This window comes from Pseudorasbora parva, chromosome 1 (assembly GCF_024679245.1).
Source record: "Pseudorasbora parva isolate DD20220531a chromosome 1, ASM2467924v1, whole genome shotgun sequence".
Lineage (NCBI taxonomy): Eukaryota > Metazoa > Chordata > Actinopteri > Cypriniformes > Gobionidae > Pseudorasbora > Pseudorasbora parva.
Genome location: NC_090172.1, coordinates 22,039,413 through 22,061,260, shown reverse-complemented (window position 1 = coordinate 22,061,260; position 21,848 = coordinate 22,039,413). Strand labels below are relative to the sequence as shown.

The 21,848-nt window shown below is 37.7% G+C and overlaps 2 protein-coding genes across 3 annotated transcripts in view; one reads left to right on the top strand and one right to left on the bottom strand.

The window, feature by feature from the left end:
* The window catches only part of pcxb (pyruvate carboxylase b), a 316,419-nt gene that overhangs the window by 195,068 nt on the left and 99,503 nt on the right, over positions 1-21,848 (top strand).
* LOC137064013 (leucine-rich repeat and fibronectin type-III domain-containing protein 4) overlaps positions 801-21,848 on the bottom strand; it is a 29,109-nt gene continuing 8,061 nt past the window's right edge. For both annotated transcript variants that reach the window (XM_067435379.1, XM_067435441.1), the window contains 2 exons: positions 10,900-12,656; positions 801-3,034 (listed from right to left, as the gene is read on the bottom strand). In XM_067435379.1, coding sequence (XP_067291480.1) covers positions 1,807-3,034; positions 10,900-12,629 — 2,958 coding nt within the window. In that variant the 5' untranslated portion in view covers positions 12,630-12,656 and the 3' untranslated portion in view covers positions 801-1,806. The remainder of the gene's footprint in view (positions 3,035-10,899; positions 12,657-21,848) is intronic.

The window sequence follows — 21,848 nt, the reverse complement described above, 5'->3', positions numbered from 1 at the left end:
AAATATTAAATATTATTATAAATAAAACACTATTATAACAATGTCTAACATGAGACATTTCTAATATCATAAATATTTTTTACTTTCATTTTTGATTAAGTTTAATGAATCCTTGCAGAATTAAAGTATTCATTTAAAATATCTTAATGACGCCAGGCTTTTAAATGCTAGTGTTTACACATGCAGAAAAGGTTAGTATAAGACTTTTTTACTCTGGGATAGTGTTACGCACATACACTGTAAAAAATTTATGTTCAATAAGTTATGACAACATATGTTTTTACATTGTTTTAACTCATCAAAATAAGTTGAGCAATGTTAAACTTGTTTTTATTAGTTATACAAGATGTAACTCATTTTTTAAAGTCAGTTTAACATAATTTAAGTTGAAATAACTTAAACATCAAAGACAATTCTACTGCAAAAGTTCAAAATTTGCCTTTTTTTTTACAGTGTACCGTTCACATTCTGTTGCTATACTATTGAGAAAAAAAAAATGTTACTTTAATGGATTGGCACCATTCACTTCCAATTATAAGTACCTCAGATTCCAAATATTTTTTAAGGTAATCAACAATAATGTTTATCATAAATGCTATCAATTGAGCTTAACTTGTATTGCACCCAGATTATAACGTTTTTGGCTAAATGAGATCAAAGGGATATTAAAATTATTATTAATATCATGTGTTCCCTTATTTTAATTTCTGAACTCAGTAAAACAAAACACTTGAGTAACACTTGACGGCATTGACACTGAGTTTCCACTGCTATCATTCATAAAAGACAAAAAAGAAACCTTTTTCATTATTGTCCTTTATCCATTTCTCCAACAAAATGTATTTTAAAACAGAATTTATTCATTGATTCTGTGGTCTTGGAATGGGTTTTTTTTCTTCTTCTTTTTTCTCCATATTTCCATCTACGTATATAAGTCCAGCATCCTTACAACATAATAGTCTCTTGGCTTCACAGAACACATTTTAGTACTGGATGATGGTGGTCACATGGTACAGTATATCCAGTGGTGTCATAAAATTACTTTTGATTACTTTTTTATGCATTAATCCAGTCACACTTACACACACATATAGCCTCACACACGAATTATCAGTCAATGCCCATTTATTTTCTAAAAGTGTTCCAAATCATGCCACAGTTGTTCGATTTGTACACGATCAACACTTTCCTTGCAGTTTGCATCCTCTACATTCCACATTTGCCATTATTAATTGATCTCTTCGGGCACGAGTCGCACGTCTGCTTGTTGGCCCCCTGTATGCACGTGGCTGCAGGAAAACAAACCATCATATTTCCCCCAGGTCCACGTGAGTTAGTAATTACTGCTTCTTTGGGCCTGCTTGTCTTTAGTCATGTATGTTTTGTTCATATTGACTAAGTAATAAAGTTTGTGGTTCTCCAAACAAAGTAGTCTTCTTGTGTTTTTTAGGAGTCTTTTGACTTTAATATCTGGTCTCTAAACTTTGTCTTTTTTCTTCTTCTTCCTAAATGATCCATCAATACTTTGAGATCTTCAACTATTGGAAAAAAAAATGGTAAAACCATCTTATGACTTGTCTAAGCTGGTTTAACTGGTCTCTTAGCATGGCCAAGCTAGCCTTCAGCTGGTTTAGCTTGCTGGTCTCCCAGGCTGACCAGCTGTCAAGTAGCCAAAACCCCTTTAAAACCAGCAGATTATAGACCACCATTACCAACCTGTAATAGCAGCTCAGACCACCAAACCAGCTTAGGCTGCCCCCTCGATGTCTCTTCATTTATCTCATGTCTCATCTGTCTTCTGTTCCCCTACACCACACTCTCCTCAAGTTCCTCTCCCTTTTCTTTGTCCTTTTCTTTATCCTTTAGCCACTGGTTCTTTGAATGTGTTGTACCCTCTGCCTTCGGAGGGTTGGAATTAGAGTTGGTGGTGTTGTAGGCACGGATGTATCCGCGTGTATGCTGCGCGTGGAAATCTTCACTGCCACTGCTGGTTGTTGAGGTGCTTGTTGCTGAGGTGCACTGGACAAGCATGCCATGTAACGACTGGCTCCGTTTGGTCCAGATTACGCTAAATCTCTTGGCATAACTATAGCAGGCTGACGTGGCGATTTCTCCCATGTCGAACGAAGAGCTTCTCTTGTAGCGCAGGGCGCCATGAGGAGGACCCTCGTGGGACAACGCAGGGCTCTGATAGGCCAGTGAGGAATTCCATTGGCTCTCTGGTCCTCCCCGACGGACTACAATGGCCCCTCCCGTGCTGAACCGCCTGTCACAGTTGTAATTGAGGGGCGGAGCCAAGCTTAAGCTAGCCCGTTTACTTGTGCTGTTCATGTTGGTAGGTCGGAGTTTGAGTTGTTTCGCTCCTAATTGGCGTGACGGACGCGGCAGTGTGGAGGGGGAATGATTACTGGGGGTATAATACAAAGACATTTGCTCTTTCTCCCGTCTGTACGGTGGAAGAGGCCTGATGGACCCCATCTCGACTTCTAGTCCTGCCCTAAACTGCTCCAGATTCACTTTGGGCTTCGGGAGGGTTTTGGGTTTTACTTTGGAAGTTGGTTTGGGTGGTGACCCCAACCCCCCCTCTGCCACTTTTCGTTTTTGAACAAGCCCATTGGGCAGCACCACCATCATCACATTCCCATTTCCATTACTCTGAGAAAAGACATCCGCTCCCTTAGCAGGATGTGATGGGGAGTCTGTTCCTGAGCATCCCACCTCTTCGCCTATTTCATGATGATTGTCATGGTTACTGCACACACGGTGACGTACCATCAGTGCCACGGTAAACACCAACAGTGTTACCACAACAACTCCTCCAACCAGAATGGTGAGAGTCCCGCCGAGGAAGTGGGCTTGAAGCGAACGACAGTCTGGGTAATTGTCCTTGGTGCTAAACTGGGTGCAACCAAGGACCTTTGTGGCGGCCATGGAAGTGACTGTGTCATCAAAAATGGCTAGAACGCACAAATTGTAGTCTGAGCCAGAGACCAAGTTTTTCAGTAGGAAGCTGTCACTCGTGGGGGGCAGAATCCTGAAAGAGGAGGGAGAGAAAAAGAAAGTGGGTGGTTAGTAACCTGAAGCAATTACCTTCTCCCTGTTCCATCAGAACGAAACCGTATTTTACTTGGACACTTATACCTTTATTCCTTGCTTGTAGCACAAAAGCACTACACTATCTAATGTAATGGAAATGTACTGGGCTGTTCTTGCACACCACTAGCGAAATTAAGGCCTACCCAAACAATACCTTTTATATTGACATATAATTACAGGCTCTATCAAGACCATGACACATTACAAAACTGCTTCGGTCACACTATTAAAACCTTCTTATCCTCCCACACACAGATATTTTTGCTTTGTCTTTCTCTCATGGAAGAAATGCATCAGCTAATGCCTGTTGTCCACTGGTTCTGATGGGTTTAATTAAGTCTCAGCTAAAAATTAAAAACACCTCAAATTATGTACATGGAATATTAACTGCAGACAAACGCATGATATGGCAGTGGAAATTTGTATTGCCATAATTGTTTAATTATAGCCTAGAGTGTTTTTTTTATCTTTGTCTTCTTTATCTTTTAGTTGTTTTTTTTGTTTTGTTTTTCTAAAGTACATGAAAATATGCCTACAGTTACTTAACTACATATTCTGTAATAAGCTTGTTTTAATTTTCAGAGTTTACCCTTAAATGCATACCTCGTGTCTTTAGTGACCCGGGACATCATTCACTACCCTCTTCCTCATATATATATATATATATATATATATATATATATATATATATATATATATATATATATATATATATATATATATATATATATATATATATATATATATATATATATATATATATATATATATATATATATATATATATATATATATACATATATATATATATATATATATATACACATATACACATATACACATATACACATATACACATATACACACATACACACATACACACATACACACATACACACATACACACATACACACATACACACATACACACATACACACATACACACATACACACATACACACATACACACATACACACATACACACATACATACATATATACATATATACATATATACATATATACATATATACATACATATATACATATATACATACATACATATATATTAGTTAGACATCGGCATTCTTAGTATTCCTCAATAAATTCATTATAAACGATATGGCAAGAAAAAATTATACAGTTATAAAATAATTCCTGTTTTTCCATTATTATTATTTTTTAAATTGTTAGGGTTGCTAACGTCCCAAGGTGTGTAAGAGTGTATGTATATATGTCAAAACATTGACGTTGTCAAGACATTAAAAAAATAGTTTTGAGAATATGTTTGAGATCGTGAATATGAGCCAGATGCTGAAAGTACTGGGAAATGAAAGTGTGTGTGTGTGTGTGTGTGTGTGTGTGTGTGTGTGTGTGTGTGTGTGTGTGTGTGTGTGTGTGTGTGTGTGTGTGTGTGTGTGTGTGTGTGTGTGTGTGTGTGTGTGTGTGTGTGTGTGTGAGCCTGTTTATGTGGTTTATGAGGACACAAATTTTTATAACTACATGGGTATTACACTGGTATTACACTATAAATGTGGTTTATGAGGACATATCAAATGTCCTCATAATTCAAATGGCCTTAAAAACACACTAAATGATGTTTTTTTGAGAAAGTAAAAATGCAGAATGTTTCCTGTGATGGGTAGGTTTAGGGGCAGGGGCAGTGTAAGGGGATAGAAAATGCGCTTTGTACAGTATAAAAACCATTACGCTTATGGAGAGTCCCTGTAAACCACATAGACCAACGTGTGTGTGTGTGTGTGTGTGTGTGTGTGTGTGTGTGTGTGTGTGTGTGTGTGTGTGTGTGTGTGTGTGTGTGTGTGTGTGTGTGTGTGTGTGTGTGTGTGTGTGTGTGTGTGTGTGTGTGTGTGTGTGTGTGTGTGTGTGTGTGTGTGTGTGTGTGTCAATTGGTGTCTCCTCTGAATTTGCCTCACTGGCTCGTCATCCTCAATAAACCCGTCTCTGGTGTGACGACTCCGATCCATATTCTTGTGTAATCGACACGTCATCCTCAATAAACCCGTTTCTTGCGTGATGTGATAAATTTTGAATATTCCGATCTAATATGATTTCTGACCTGTAAGGTTGCCAGAATAATAATCTTACACGGTGTGTTAATAGGCCAGAGGAGAACTGGCACCCTGACTGAGTCTGGTTTCTCCCAAGGTTTATTTTTCTCCATCATGCCCCGATGGAGTTTTGGTTCCTTGCCACTGTCGCCTTTGGCTTGGCTTGCTCAGTTGAGGACACTAAAATTATGATCTAATTTATTCAACAAAATATACAAATAAAATTAAATAATTAAGGCTTATTTAATTCTATAAACTATAATACTGATCTGCCACCATTGTCGCTATATGATAAATTAAAATAAGCTGATAACATCACTGTTTTCTCCAGAACGATCTGTACAGCCAAATCTAATTTTGTTGCAATATTATCCTGTTTAACACTGTGAAGCTGCTTTGAAACAATCGCCATTGTAAAAGCGCTATATAAATAAAATTGATTGATTAAAGCTGCTTACAATGGCAGCTGAATTATAAAATAACTTCACAAACTTTACAGACAACTTTACAAATAATTGTTTTATCCTTTTATAAAATGCTTGACAGTTTTCCCCAAAATACCCCTTTATTCTTTGGCAAAGCAGGTAGTCCTGCCTCAATCTTTGGAAAACAACACAGCTTTCATTTTTTTTAACCATTAGCTGGCTTATAGTAGCCTTCTTCTCTTCACATTAAGCTGGGATATATGATAGAAGTATTTAATGTCGAAAATATACTTACTACTCTGGTTTGTTTATATATTACGACTGAGGAATCTAACATTTTTTCCTATATAAATGTGCAGGCGCAATTTGTTTATTTAATCAATAAGGTTAAAAAAAGACTCTCTCCCACTCAAGAACACACACACACACACACACACACACACACACACACACACACACACACACACACACACACACACACACACACAGTCTGCATGAACTGCTCTGTCATTGGGGTCGGAATCTATTAAGCCCGGCTGTGCTGTAAATTATGAGTTACAGCTCAAGGTCATTCGGTCTGCCCTCTTATAGCTTTGTATTTTCAGACTCTGTGTAGCTCTGTGTGCCCTTGTTGTGTTGTTTCCAGGCACATGAAGCGATATACTATTAAAATAAACATGAAACAATGTCTCAGATGCTGTATCCAAGGCAGTACACCGGAGCTGACATATTTTAGAAGTTACTGACCATGCGCTGGTAGGTAAACCTCTTACGACTGCACATAAAGCTAAAACAGGCATTAACACGGAACATGTATAGGTGAAATAGATATAGATATAGTATATCTGTAGGTGGATTCCTTTTTTATCCTCATGAGTAGGTGTGAATGACAAAGCGATAACGATAGCATTTGTTACAGTAATTTGCATTAATGCATGTCCGTTGAATTTGTACTGTTTGTGAAACCGGATCCACAAATGCAAAAACAACATAATGCAAAAAAGTGCTATAATGACTAATTAGGTGTCCAATGGAAGAAGAAAAAAAGGACAAAGGAGAGGCAAGTATACCTGGCAGGAAAATAACAGGTGTCTGTCTGGGTGATAAATCAGTGCTAACTGCATTGAATCCCAGATCCACATATTGACAAGGCAGATCAGTATTGGCTTGTGTCCTCCTGTACAAAGTGGATGTGACCTTCAGCAGTCTTATTCAATATGTTTCTTAATGTATATTTTCTTTTCTTTCGTTTCATTTCATTTTTGTTTTCTTTTTTGTTTCTTTTCTTGAACATACATTTTGTAAAGCCTCATACTTGCCTCAAACTGAACACTGAATTTGCTAAGCCATCAAAAGACAGAAGTTTCAGTGTGAATATTTCTCATTGAATTCCCCCAAGACCAAATTATCTGAGCTACGCTATTCACATTAAAGGGAAAGTTCGCCTAAAAAGTAAAATTCTGCATTCTTTCATGTTGTTTCAAACCTGTTTGACATTTCCTTTTGAGAACACAGAAGGTGAATTTTTGCCTTATAACTTGGCCATATTATGAAAGTGAATGGGGACCGGTGCTGCCAAGGTCCAAAATGAAGAAGAAAATGTAAAACTATCATAAAATAGGTCCATATGATGTCTTTTGAAGTCTTGCTTTTTGTGAGGAATAGACATTAATACTTTTATTCAGCAAGGACACATTAAAATGATCAAAAGTGAAGGTAAAGGCATTTAAATTGTTACAAAAGATTTAAATTTCAAATAAATTCTGTTCTTATTCATCAAAGGATCCACAAAAACAAAATCACAGTAAAAGCAGCCTTGATGATTTTTTTTTTTTCAAACACACACACACAACACAGGTTTGTTTCACTATATTACTGAGGACATTACATAGACTTCTATTGATTTTATATCAGATTAATTACACTTCATCACAGAAACATGTGCAGAACAAAAGATTTAAATAAAAACATGTTTTGGCCGATTTATAAGCCTTTTTAACTAGTGAGGACCAGTCCAATGTCCTCACTAGTGAGTCATTTTCATATTTTACTATATAAGTGAGGACATTTGTGTCCTCACAAGTATTGCCAAACAAGGACACACACACACACACACACACACACACACACACACACACACACACATACACACACACACACACACACACACACTTTACTAACCCAAAACTTTTGACTAGTTGTGTATGTAATTATTAAAAAAATAAATGTATTCACTATTTTCTGGTACCAGTTGTGAAAAATATTTGGCTTAGTGAGAACTTATGAATCAGTCTGAATTAGTGAAACTGATTCACTTATTTGCATCAAGGTTTTTGAATTAAATTTCATTAAATGGAAAAGATTAGCCAGGACATTTTCAAAGCCTAACATTTTCTAACCTTTGTTTACCGTGGATAAAGTAAATTCATGGGGGTTTGGAACAACATGAGGGTGAACATTTTTATGGTGAACTTTCCCATTTAATTTTATAGCGCTATAATCTTACTGTACCGCATGTCAACAATTTATATCTCCTCTGTTGATACATGAAATGAAACAAGTCTGAGGACTCCATTAGGTCTCCTGAGCTATAATAAAGCAACCACTGAGCAATACAATTTTCTTTTGGATTGTCAGCACTTGTAATGTTTCAGAAGAGTGAGTTTGACCTTTCCTTCTAGTGCCTTTAATTTGTGTGACTGAATTTGAGAGATGGAACGGCGCAGATTCAGATTTTGTCTTGTCATTCATCAACACACACTCGTACACATCCATTCCGCAATAATAATACAAAAAAAAAACTGACAGGGAAATGTTTTGTGAAACTGGTGACACAGAAACAGGCAATTATTAGAACAGTCTAATAATAGAGTGAAAAAGAATGCGGGAGAAGAGGGGAGGGATGGAGCCTGAACGAAAGAGAAGGAGACAGAAAAGACTTTCATCTTTTGTCTCCACTAACTTAATGGTCACAAACAGACTGCTTTTATTCTCTAAACTCAACCCAGCCTTTTTCCTGTCACACGCATTCCTCCCATTCTCACCCAGTTAATGTCAGTCTTTCTCTTGTCTATCTTGTTTCCCTCTACAGTATCTACCTCTTTCTTGCTTATTCTCTGCGTATCCACTGAGGCACATTTTATGCTGTTCCTTGTTCCTGACAAAGCTGCACATCCAGACACCAAACCAAAGCCAAGATAAAAGCTTTCCTCTTACCAGTAATCTCTCTCATTCTCAATTTTTCACTCTCTGCTCCTCTTCCTGTTGTTGTGGTGGCCGTCAGCAAGATAGGTTGTGACATACTTATTGGCACTGCAGTTTAAGCTCATTTAAAGACTTCATTATTCTATCCCTTGAGCCCTCTGTCAAACTCTTTATCTCTATCTCTGTCCCACCCCTCTCTCTCTCTCTCTCTCTCTCTCTCTCTCTCTCTCTCTCTCTCTCTCTCTCTCTCTCTCTCTCTCTCTCTCTCTCTCCCCCCATCTCCCAACCCCCCTGTCAGTTTCAATGTCCGTGGTGTCAGTAGCTTGTAATTCTCCCACACCACATACACACATTCACTCCCTCTTGGCCCCTTAATGAAGGACAGACGGCAGGAGGGCGTATGTCACTTGCCACAGATAATGTCTTCGAGAGGTGCAAGATGTATTGAACATGTTCCGAAAATGTCTGACAGCAACTAGGCTGAAGCTGCTACTAGAGCCACAGACACTGATAACATGAGAAAGCAGTAGGAATGCCTTTGCCTCGGGTTCAACATGGAGCTCATTATTATCACGATTCAAGCTGACAAGAATCAAAGCATTGCATATTCATTATTGCAATGCTGTTAAATGTCATATTAAATGGGTTATATAAGCTGGCTATGAATGCACATAAGTGGATTTCTGAACAATTAGCCTGTAATGTGACAGTAGATCATATTTAAAAGCCTGTTGTTTGAGCCCTACTGAAATTTCAATCTGTCACTTGAATTTCAGAGAAGAGTTCTTTAAGTCTTAGATTTAGTCAACATATGCTTCTCTGGTTAATATATAAAAAATGGCTTAATAAGCTCAGTGACACGGCTCATTTGTGGTGACACCTTCAGTGACCAGATAAATCACTAGAGAGCACACTTTTTGCAGTAGCTGTAGAAGTCTTGGAGTTCATGTTTGAGGTTCATGTCGCTAGAATTTCTTGCAAGTTACGTAATGAATTGTGAGCTAAAGCACTATTCGCACGGGATTAGTATTATCTAGGTACCTCTGTGATTTAGAAATTACTCCCACATCTGAGTTTTGCATGGCACATTTGCACGGGATAAGCAAAGCCTGTGATTTTACTCAAATTTACTGACTTATCTCCCGGATTTGTTGCTTTTTCATTATAGATATAGCTGTATGAAATCATAAACAGTCATAAGTATCAATATCATTTTGATTGTTTTATAGTAATACAAATTATTTAATTCAGTTAGAGAACAGACGCTACAGTTAAAAACTGAACTGAGCACAGACCAGTGGCAGGAGTCAGATTTCCTTTATCACAAGTGAGAAGCTGCAAAATACGGCGGAAGATGCAGTTTCAAAACTAAATGTAAAAGCACCCATTTAAGCGAGCTTGTCATTGTACTGTTGTACAATGTTGTTATGTTTTTCATTAAGAATCGTATTGATATTAATATTAACCACACCATTCAATCATTTTTACTTTACAAATTACAGACCTGGCTGATTTGCATGGGATTAAGATCACTGACATTCTCTGCAATTATTACAAGTCACCAGAGGTCCCCAGATAATATTAATCCTGTGCGAATAGGGCTTAAGACATGTACATTTATTCATGAAAATGGATATGATTTGCTTTATTGGGGTTAATTTGTGCTGTGATAACGTATCGCACTATTCGGCAGTTCTCAATGAAAAAAAATCTATATATCTGTCTACCTATTTTGCTTATTTGATTGAATGTACATAAGGCTCATTAACCTTTTTTTTCTCGTAAAAAATAGCAAACAATTTTTATATATATATATATATATATATATATATATATATATATATATATATATATATATATTTGTTTAGAGTTTATTTATTTAAATTGTAATCAGTAAAATGTAAAAATCTATACCTCAAATACACCTACACTTCAAATTGTTTTCATTTTTTTATAGTTTAAAAGGCTTTATTCAGCTCTGAATTATGTCAAAACTGACCTCTAAAAAATCTATTTTTCACATATTTTACTCCCTCAACTGAAATCAACTTGTAAATAGTCTGAAATTAACCCTGATCGATGGTTGCCGTGGTTGTGGTCTCACCTGTAAATTAGTGTCTCATCGGCAGTGCAGTTATACTGTATTTGATACATCCACACGAGGTGGGCTCCCATTATGCGACCCTTATCCCATCTCACTTGTGCTGAGGTGGACGTCACTCCTTGTACTCTCACCAACTGCTCCTCAGCCCCTTCATTGACCACATCTTCACCCTCTGGCTGACTATCTTCCAGTCCCTCCTGGGGGTCACTGCTAGTGTCCAGGCCAGGGCTTTGCCCACCGGAGGTCTTCCCTCTGGTGATGTCCGATGATCCTGGGTCACGAGCTAACAATACCGTTCCATTTCCACGATGAGGGAGAGGGATAACCTTCAGGTCAACTAGCGAGGTGGCCTCACCTGCAGCATTGATAGCAATGCAGGTGTACGTACCATCATCACGAGCAACAGTCACAAGTAGCTCAAGCGTGCCATTTCGGAAAGATGTGGTGCGACTGGAATTGCCGATGATGCGGTCATCTGGTGAGACCCAGTGCACCACAGGCTCTGGATCACCAATAGCCCGACATTTGAGTGTTGCCCTTTGACCCTCCAAAACCCAGAGTTTGTGTGTATGTCGGGTAATAAGCGGAGGCTCACAGGCAAATTCCTCCTCAGGAATAGACCAGAAGTAACGTCCCGCTAAATGAAGGGGTGTAGCACACGTCTCCATATCATCACTGCGGATTAGCCTCCTCAACCAAAGCAGTTCACAGTTGCAATGTAATGGGTTACCCCCGAAATTCAAGTTGATCACAGCATTGTAGGGTGTAGGACTGATTACCCCTGTCTGGGAGCGAGCGAACAACTGATCGGGTGGTAAAGTCTGTAGGCGATTGGAGGTCATGTCCAATCGGGCTAGTTTGTAGAGCTCACTAAAAGACCCCTCAGCGATCTGGTCAATGAGATTGTGATCTAGGTTTAATGTGTGCAGACTGGCCATGCTCTGAATGGCATCCCAGGGAGCCTTGCGCAGATTGTTATAGGATAAGTCCAAGTCCTCTAGAGTGAGTAAAAAGTCATCGAAGGCCTCGGAGGAGATGTTGATGAGTTGGTTGTTGTTGAGGATGAGATGCTGCAGGTTTAGCATGCCTACTAAGTCTCGTGGGCCCAGCTCTGACAGTCGATTGCCATCTAAGTGCAACGATCGAAGACTTTCCAGATCTGCAAATGCAAGCGGTCGGATGTGACTGATGGTATTTCGGGATAGTGTCAAATCCACCAGTCCTGTCATGTTGGCAAAGTCAGCTCCTCCCACTTCTCGAATGAAGTTGTCAGCAAGACGAAGCTCTACGGTTCTTCGGTCAATGTTTGGCGGGACGAAAAGAAGGCCTTTGTCGGCACAAAGTGTGCTTAGAGATTCCGAGAGATTCCTGCAGACGCAGTGGAAGGGACACGCAGAGACTACGCCCCACGTCTCACCGGCTACGGCTCCTGGAATCTGACCGAAAAGAGCAGGCAGCAAACAGGCACAAGTGAACAGTGCCAGCCAGTGCAGTAATGGCAGTGGCAGTGTCAGTGAGGAGGTGTCTGGGGGTGAGTATCTGCTGGTTAACTTTGGCCACAGCGGAGGAGAGGGTTGACGAAATGCTTCAGAGGGCTTGAGGATATTTCGTCTCAGATGGATGGACGGATGAGAGGGGAATGGGGGGGAGTGCGTGTTCTTGTGAGGATGGCATAAAATGTGGGACGGATGTGGTTTTCTGAATGGCTGAAGGGGTGGGGAGTCTTGCATGGTAGATAGGGGGAGTGATCCACAGACCTAGAAAAAGCAGAAAGAGAAAGACATCAGTCATTGTGTTTTAAGTGTCAGCTTTTTGGTGCTGATGTGTGGTATCTTTAGCTCTGAAAGAACTCATGCAGTTGCTCCTCACAGGAATTTCTACGCTTGGGCACCACGTGCATGACTGCCTATAAAATTACAGCATAAACCTATGCCATAACCACACTCGCAGACAAACACAATTTGTGGAAACTCTACTATCCACTTCTAAAAAGCTAAGAAAGGCCATATAACAATAATTGTAGAGCTTTTTTGAAAGCAGAGGCCTGTAACTTCACACTCCCACCTTAGCATGTGGCAGTTTTCTTTGGCAGAAGAGCTATTTGCTTCACTTCAAGAGAAATGAGAGCCACATATACACCAGTCAAATATCATTTCCCTGAAAATTAGAGCTTGACTCATAATAGACATGAAGACCGAATTAATCAACACTGATGGAAAAATTCTGCTAATGATTGTTTCAATCATAATGACATGAAAGCTACAAACCAAATTATGAGGTCAAATATAGTATAAAAATCGATACAAATAAAGTCAGAATGCAGGCGTTGTTACTTTGTGCATCACTTGGACAGGAGAAGAGAGAGAGAGAGAGAGAGAGAGAGAGAAAGAGAGAGAGAGAGAGAGAGAGAGAGAGAGAGAGAGAGAGAGACAAAAGGACAAAAGAACTAAATAATCACATTACATAAAAAATGCTAATTACAGGTTTGTGACTGAAAAATCCATAATATCTGTAATTTGATCTCTTGCACCAATTTGTTCCTTGCATTGGTTGTCATCGTAAAATATGGGTTTCAACCCAAAGATGAATCCGAAGAGGTATTAAGTTCTATCAGAGTGTACATCAGACTTCTGTCCTGCATTATCACATTCAGCAAATGCTCTTTAACAGTGTCACTTAACACTAAGTGCATATAATCCTACAGGTACAATCCGAGGAAAACAGCTAGCGGAATCAGCATGAAATGCTCCATCTCTGTAGAGTGAGAATGCGGACCCAAGCTCATCTGAAATGAGTTACAAATCAAACATTCAGTCTTCCTCATTTTCAGTGTTGAGAAAGTGCTCTACTAAAATAGTGACAATACTAACTTAAAAACATGTATCATTTGTGTGACATTAAAAATGTTATATAATTGTAATGTATAGCTTTTCCAACAGGTTACTTTAGCACAACCTAATGATAAATACATTAGCTGGTTTTAATATCTCATTGTATTTTATAGGGCTGTGCGATATTGAAGAAAAATTCAATGTGCAATACCTTGTTAAATAATGCGATATGCGTTACGATATTGCTATTAGTGTGTAAAATCGATTTCAGTTATATTTGTAAAAAAAACTGAGAATGATACCATTTATGTGTTTCACATTCTCTCTGGGAAAGAAAGCATCGCTTCAATTTCTGAAAGTGACCAGCAGTGTTTTAGCATAAATTTGTCACAAATCTGATAATATAATTTATATATAAATGTTTCGGTGTGTGAGTGTCAGACACCGAGAGATTGTAAGGAGTTGTTTTTCTCAAGTTATTCCATTTATTTTTAACATCGAGCAAGTCACATAGTAACAGTCGTGAGTCCAGTTTATTCTCTGCTATATGTGTCAACCTAAAATGTACACTTTTCACAATGTTGAAATAGCTTATTAAAATCATTCAGATTTTGCATGCCTTTGCAATATGCTTATTGTTATATTTACACATGCGATATTTCGATAATTTCGATATATTGCACAGCCCTAGTCTTTTACAAGCTGAAGGAATAATCTAGCATCCTCTCCTAAACTGTCCTTCTCTCCCTATGCGTGTTGTTTGGAACGCTGATTTATTGTAGTGAGATTGTTTTGTCTGAAACAGGCCTGTTTCTCATATCTATCATTCCAGCACGTGGCCCTGTGCGGTTGCACTCTTCACACATTCCATGTGACAGTTTTTAGATTTGCCCTTCATGGTCTTCTCTCTTATGTAGCACTGGAAAGTAAAATTCATTGTAGTAAATTGTTAGCCTAGAAATCTAGACGCGCCCTAGCGGCAGGCCGGCAGCAAATCTAATCTGCCCACGAGTGTAGTCTCGCAACTCTCAATACCCTTCTGAGCTGTATTCGCCTAACTCTTGCCGGGCCAATCACATCGTGTATAGAGTCGGTGGGCGGGCCATAATGACGACGGCCGAGTTCCGTTTGCGTGCTTCCAGTAAACACAGACACTGGCGAACGGCGGTCTTTCGAATCAACTCTGACCGCGACTCTGGAAGACTTGGAGTTAAGCTTTTCTCTGAGAAAAGAACAAAGAACGGCACTGAAGTCATTCTTAAAAAGGGAAGATGTGTTCGGAGTTTTGCCGACCGGATACGACGAATGTTTAATCTATCAACGAGCTCTGTTTCACCTTCGTTGCTCTGGTTGGTGTAGCGCTATCCTATCACGTGCAGAGGGAGTTTGAAAGACAACCGTTTATCCCGCCCCTCGGATTGAGCCCTGTCTATGGTGAGTTTCCAGACCAAACATCTTGATGTGGGTCTGGCTTGTCAGACTAACATATTCCCATTTCGGCAGTGTACTGATGACATCGTCGAGACATGACAGCTGAAGACCAGGAATCTTCAGCTATTGGTATATAAATATACCATATTTTTCTTAAATATATACATGCATGTTTGTGTATTTATATATACATAATAATTGTACACAGTATACACACAAACTTTTCGTTTGGATATGATTTCATTTTAATTGCAATTAAACGATTTGCCAGCACTAAAATTGCACTCTTATAGCTTCAATGTAGTTAGATGCTTGTTGTTATTAGATTTTAGTAGCTTTGTTACTTTGAAAAATATTTTGGCTATACTTTAATTATCTTGACAAGCTACAGCTTCAAAGTAACAACCCCAGCAATGCTCATGGCAGACTCACATCTATAACCGTTATCTTTTAATAATGATTCCCAACCGTTTGTGTCCATTCAGTATTTCCTGTAAATACACATCATTAGCTAGAGTTTGTGCTTCACCCCTCTTCAGTATCATTAACAGTACAGTGCAGTAATTATGCAAATTTAAAAAATGACAAGATAATAATTTATGCAAAGTCATTACACTGTAAAATGCAGATGAATATATCCAAGGAACAATCAGACTTTACTCAATTAAACTTGTTTTTCAGCACATTACTTAATAAATAGTGGCAGATTTTAATTTTGTGATTATGTAACAAAATTAGATGCGTCCTCTGTGACTTTGCACTTGCAAGTCCAGAAATTGGAGGAATCTTGAACATGTATAATGTTCTCATAGAAGTGACTGATTAAACCTCAGGATTGAATTGATTAATGTATTGATTGGGCAACCTAGTCTGAAAGATTCTTACAGAGAGCATTAAGATTCTTCTTAGCGTTATGGTTTTGTGATACTACTAATAACATGGTATCACACTTATGTCTTTCTCTACCTGTATGATTTTCTTTCTTGCTAAACATAAAGAAAATATTTATTTATATATATATATATATATATATATATATATATATATATATATATATATATATATATATATATATATATATATATATAATATATATATATATATATATATATATATATATATATATATACATACTCAATTCTAGTTACTCTATATATATATATATATATATATATATATATATATATATATATATATATATATATATATATACATACTCAATTCCAATATATATATACATACTCAATTCTAGTCCGAATATGAGTCTGATCCTGCTCCATTGGGCTGGAATTATGGGGCATATTTCAACCGAACCTGGAAAGACCTCAATTGGATAGACCTACAACCAATCAGAGCAACGGAGTGACGCATAACGTTAGTTGTCAAATGTCAACGGAACTAAACTGCACTGTGTTGCCAAGTCTGTGGTTTTCTCAAAGGTTGTTTTCCATGTCCACGGGTTGAAACGACCTCAATTATGTGATATATAGACCCAGGATTGCAAATTTTATGAAAATAGTAAAATAACATTTTAGCCACCAAACGGCATTTTTTTTCTGGAAAAACGCCATTCTCCTGCCCAAGAAGCTATTGTTTGGGGCTAGTAGTTGGCGAGTTTTGTTGTAAAAACTATACGAACAAGCTCTCTTACTGTTTATCATCTGTCCATCATCTAATCTGTCTAAAGCCCGCCCTGACAATTTCATTGGTCCGAACAGTTTCTGTTTGGGCATAATTACTCCTCTATGGAACAAGTCCAGACCGAACTGCCTGAGCTCAAATGTTGTGGGCGGGGCTGAGTTCGGCTGGCATCCAGGCTAATGCCAATGCCCTATTCTTCAAAATCTCTTCATTTGTGTTCTACGAAGAAAAGAATGCCTTTTTATAAAATAATGTTGTTGTTCTTTATGACATAGGAAGTAAATAATGTCAGAATTTTCATTTTGGGTAAACTATTCCTTTAAGTGATGGAATTCAGTGAGGGCATATGGAGAATGTTTTGCATAAAAATACACCATAAAAATGCATTTGCTTATGTTGGTGGTGGGAGAGAAAAGAGCATCTGAGTGCATTTTCCAGCGTGACTTTTAATGTCTTGTAACTTTGCATTCCCAGAAGTCTGTGGGAGATCGAGCGGAAAAACTCAATAGTGCTATGCCAAAGTATCCGCTTCATCTGTCTTTTTCTCTTCCTTTTGACTTTCCCTAGTGTCTTCCTCCGCCCTCCAATGACCTTCCTTCTCCTCTTCCTCCCTCCCTGTTTCTTCTCCACGCCCCTCTTTTTCCAGTTTCCATCTATTGCCCGAGGCTCTGCTTATCACCTGTGTCCACTCTTCCCATCTGCCCTTGAGGTAACTTGAGAAGTGATGCAACATTAGTTAAAATATCCCTCCTCTCTCTCTCCTTCTCCCACTCTCACCATCTTTAGCCACCTGAGAACAGACCAGCCGAAATAGATCTTGTCTCTCTCCTCCATCGATCCGACCACCCGGGATAGATAGCAGTCCTTCCTCAATATTATCAGGCCTCTTCCTCCATCCTCCACCCTCCGTGTCCTCTACTCATATTCGTTCCCAGGTTCAGGACATGCCTATGCTTGTCTTGGTCTAATTTTATCTTCTAGAGTGAATAAGCATGTGTGCATGTGTGTGTTGGCAGGGCATAGATTAGATTAGAGTAGAATATAAATTCTCGTAATCCTTTTGTAATCCGTAATGTTATTCATGATTCAGACTGAATGAAAAACTACTGCGAGTGCCTGGCTTTAGCGCATAATAACCCTGTCGTGTGTGTGTGTGTGTGTGTGTGTGTGTGTGTGTGTGTGTGTGTGTGTGTGTGTGTGTGTGTGTGTGTGTGTGTGTGTGTGTGTGTGTGTGTGTGTTTCTCACTCCGAACATCTCTCTGCACTTAGCAACTCCCTCAGCCCTCTTTCGCCAACACTTTTTGTCCTCAATGCACCCCTCTTTCCTTCACGTATCCCTCTCTGTGTATTAAATCACACACAGAGCTTTGCTGCTGTTATCAACGTCTCCACATCTTCAGTGGTCACAAAGCAGATGACCATTTACTAACGATTATCACATCAATTACATTCTGTACTGCACAACACTCAGAAGGTAGATGTCACACACACACACACACACACACACACACACACACACACACACACACACACACACACACACACACACACACACACACAGAGAGAGAGAGAGAGGCTGAAAGACTAATTGAAGCAGCATTGACTGAATATAAAATCATTAACATCCTGGCTTAGTTTTACTCTTTTCTCTGTAGTCAAGTTGCAGAGCAAGATTTATTTTTTTATTTTTTTCAGAAAGGCTTTTTTTCTGGGGCAGGATGACATCGTGTAAACAGTGCACAGAGAGCTGTCATCAAATCGACTCTCTTGAAATGTTCTCATATTTTTGGAGCTTTACTGACTTTTGATTATTATTGTAGTCACTAGTATAAGCATATTACAATTACAGGTTTATTTTAGATTTATTTTATTTTATTAATCGTTTTGTTTTATTCATTTTATTATAGTTTTATACAACCTCACTCATACACTGTAAAAAAATTAAATTTAATATATATGTTTAATATATAATGTTATCAAATATATGTATATAAAATTTTACTTTTTTAACCACCTCATAAAATGCGTTTGAATTGGTCTGGAGATAGCGTTGGTTATTCCCATACATTTTAGTAATGAATGACAATGGCAACTGCATTGTAATTTAAATGGAATTCTAATTTGATTCAAGATTGAGTTATTTGGGAATAGATTTGCCTGAAAATCTAGTAGCATTTTTTTTGCATTTTATTTTGTTATTTCACTTTATTATCGTGGCTTCTAGCAGCTGAGAAGGCTTTTCTCATAGCCAGACAGATAAGCAGCACATTTATAAGCAGTGGGTTGTGGTGATGGGAAGAGGAGTATAGTGCAGGGTGATGCCCATAGAAATGTTTCCCACTAGGACACAATTTATTGTCAATGAGAGCGGTCAGAATTTAGTGCAGGCACAATCTCATAAAAGCAATGAGTGATAGAGAAGTGAAGTGCATTTCTCAGACAAGGAAGTCTATAATACCTGGAGAGAGCTAACCATTAGCGTTCAAGGACAGCCGCTTTCACGCGATTTGAAATCAGCGCTACATTTTTGTGCCTTTTGAGTCAGCTATCTGACCCGGAAAGTGACTAATCTTTCTGGAGCTGCTGGAAAAGACATCATGACCGATTGGCTGATGGCTACACAAGAAGATACACAGCCCCAAGCCCTTAATAACTATCATGAGTCTATATTCTGTTTATAGAAGCTGTCAAAAAACAGTCACTAGATAAACATCTACTGTGATGTAATGAATTATTAGCAGTATGTTGCTTGCGAAAAATATTCCATCAGAAAACAGTTTTTTTTTTTTTTTTTTTTATGAAATGGCTGTCAGTGGAGAAAGATTATATAGTCACGGCATCCGAATGGCTTATTTAAACACGCTAACTAGAAAAACCTCTATGCCAATCTACAGCAGGTCTTTGTGTATAATGTCACATTACCCAGTCCTTTTATCTCATCACATTCTATTCAGATGCAAAACCAGAATTCTGTTTACATATATTTTCCAATACACAGTACAGAGGCCTAAGAGCATTTTGCATTTTGGTAACAGCATTTTGTAGTTGTCAAGTGTGATATGCTGTTTGTTGAGGCAAAGTTTGTAATATCTTTGTGCGCTGGCTCTATTGTATGAGTATATGTTTGCACAGGCAAGAGAAGGACTGAGAGAGCCAGATAGAAGGTTGAGACAGGTGGCACAGGTCACAATGAGTTTAAGTCTGTATTATGCTTTTTGGTGGATATAAAAGATGAGCTGTAGATATGTGTAGCCCCATATATATCATTCATATCATCTGATCTGTGGTATTAAAGACTCCTATCCTCTAATGAAATCTTACTGTGAATTGAACGAGGAGATTTATTATCTGTGCAACAAAGAGAATCAATGATCCTCAGATGTCTCCTGCTTTTATAGGAAATGATCTCCAACACACGCGCACATGATCAAACGCGCATACACACACATACTCTTTGACAAATGGCTTTCATCTTCCTGGTTCTCATCTCACAGTTGTATATCAACTCTCTCATATCTTCGCCATTTTCCATGCTTCTCTCTCTCTCTCTTTCTGACTGTGCGAGCGCTAGACAAAAGTGACTTAATGTCATGAAGTCATTAGGATGTAAAGAGAAAAGGCAGAGATGTGGAAGGTGTTCACAGTATCTTTTTTACACCCAAACACACATACACCCTCACATGCACTAATATGGAGGCGGATGACGATCTGACAGCAGTGATCCATCAAGCATCCGAGAGGAAGAGAAACAGAGAGAGAGAAAAACTGTTGGAACGGCAGAGAAAAGTGCATTGTGCATTGTTATGCAGTTGCTATGATGTTCTGGGTGGTTGCTAGTGCATTGCTAGAGTGTTTTGTGGTTGCTAGTCCTTACCAAAAAGAAGTTCATTTAAGTGTCCTATTAGTATACTTCTTTTAAACTAAAAATAATATGCAGTCTACTTTTTATATACTTCTCAGAAAAAATACTTTATGTACTCCTCAGAAATATACTGAAACGTGCACTTAATTATACTTGACATATACTGACAGAAAATTCTAAGTATATTTGGCCTATACTTGACTAGGAATTTCCTTAAAATCTATTTTACTCTACTATTTGACTAAACTCATTGACAAATTTTTCCAGCTATCCATTTTTTCACTGATATATGGTAGGGGGCGTTATGACACATATCTTAGTAAAGAATCTCCACATCAAAATACAGGAGAAGAAGAAGCCGAAACAAGTGATAGAAGATTAGAAGATAGAAGATTGTTCACGCAAATGTAAAATAACGGCAGCATCAAATATTACACAGTCAATCAAAACTGCCTAATGTTACAAAATGAAATGTAGAACCCATGAAGAGGAAACGACTGTTAAGCTTTAGGAGGTGTTGATGAATTCGATCCACTCATTCTGTGTTTGGATCATCATTCTATATCTGATCAAGGTGTAATCTTTGACAAAGATGCGATTTTCTCAATTTTTTGTTTAAATGTTGCCTTTCTTTATGAAACTTACCCACATTCAAGTGTTGATAAAAAAGGATACATGAAGGTATAATTAAAAGTTATAACTAATACAATTACTACAATTAGTGAAGTACATTTAAAAGTAGTTCAAGTGTGTGTATATATATATATATATGTATATATGTATGTATATATATATATATATATATATATATATATATATATATATATATATATATATATATGTATATATGTATGTATATATATATATATATATATATATATATATATATATATATATATATATATATATATATATATATATATATATATATATATATGCATTTAAACGGAGTAGTATACTGATGAAAAATAATATATAGATATATTTAAATATATTTATAGATAGTATAATAAGTATAATTTTATGTTCACTTAAAGAAAATGTAAAGTATACTTGCAGTATAAAATTTGCCTATTTGTGCACTTAAAGTTTACTACTGTTACGCTTATAGTACACTTAAACTTGTACTTGTATATATTAATTCATAGAAATAAGTGGGCCAATTTAGTCCCAAGTGGTATTGC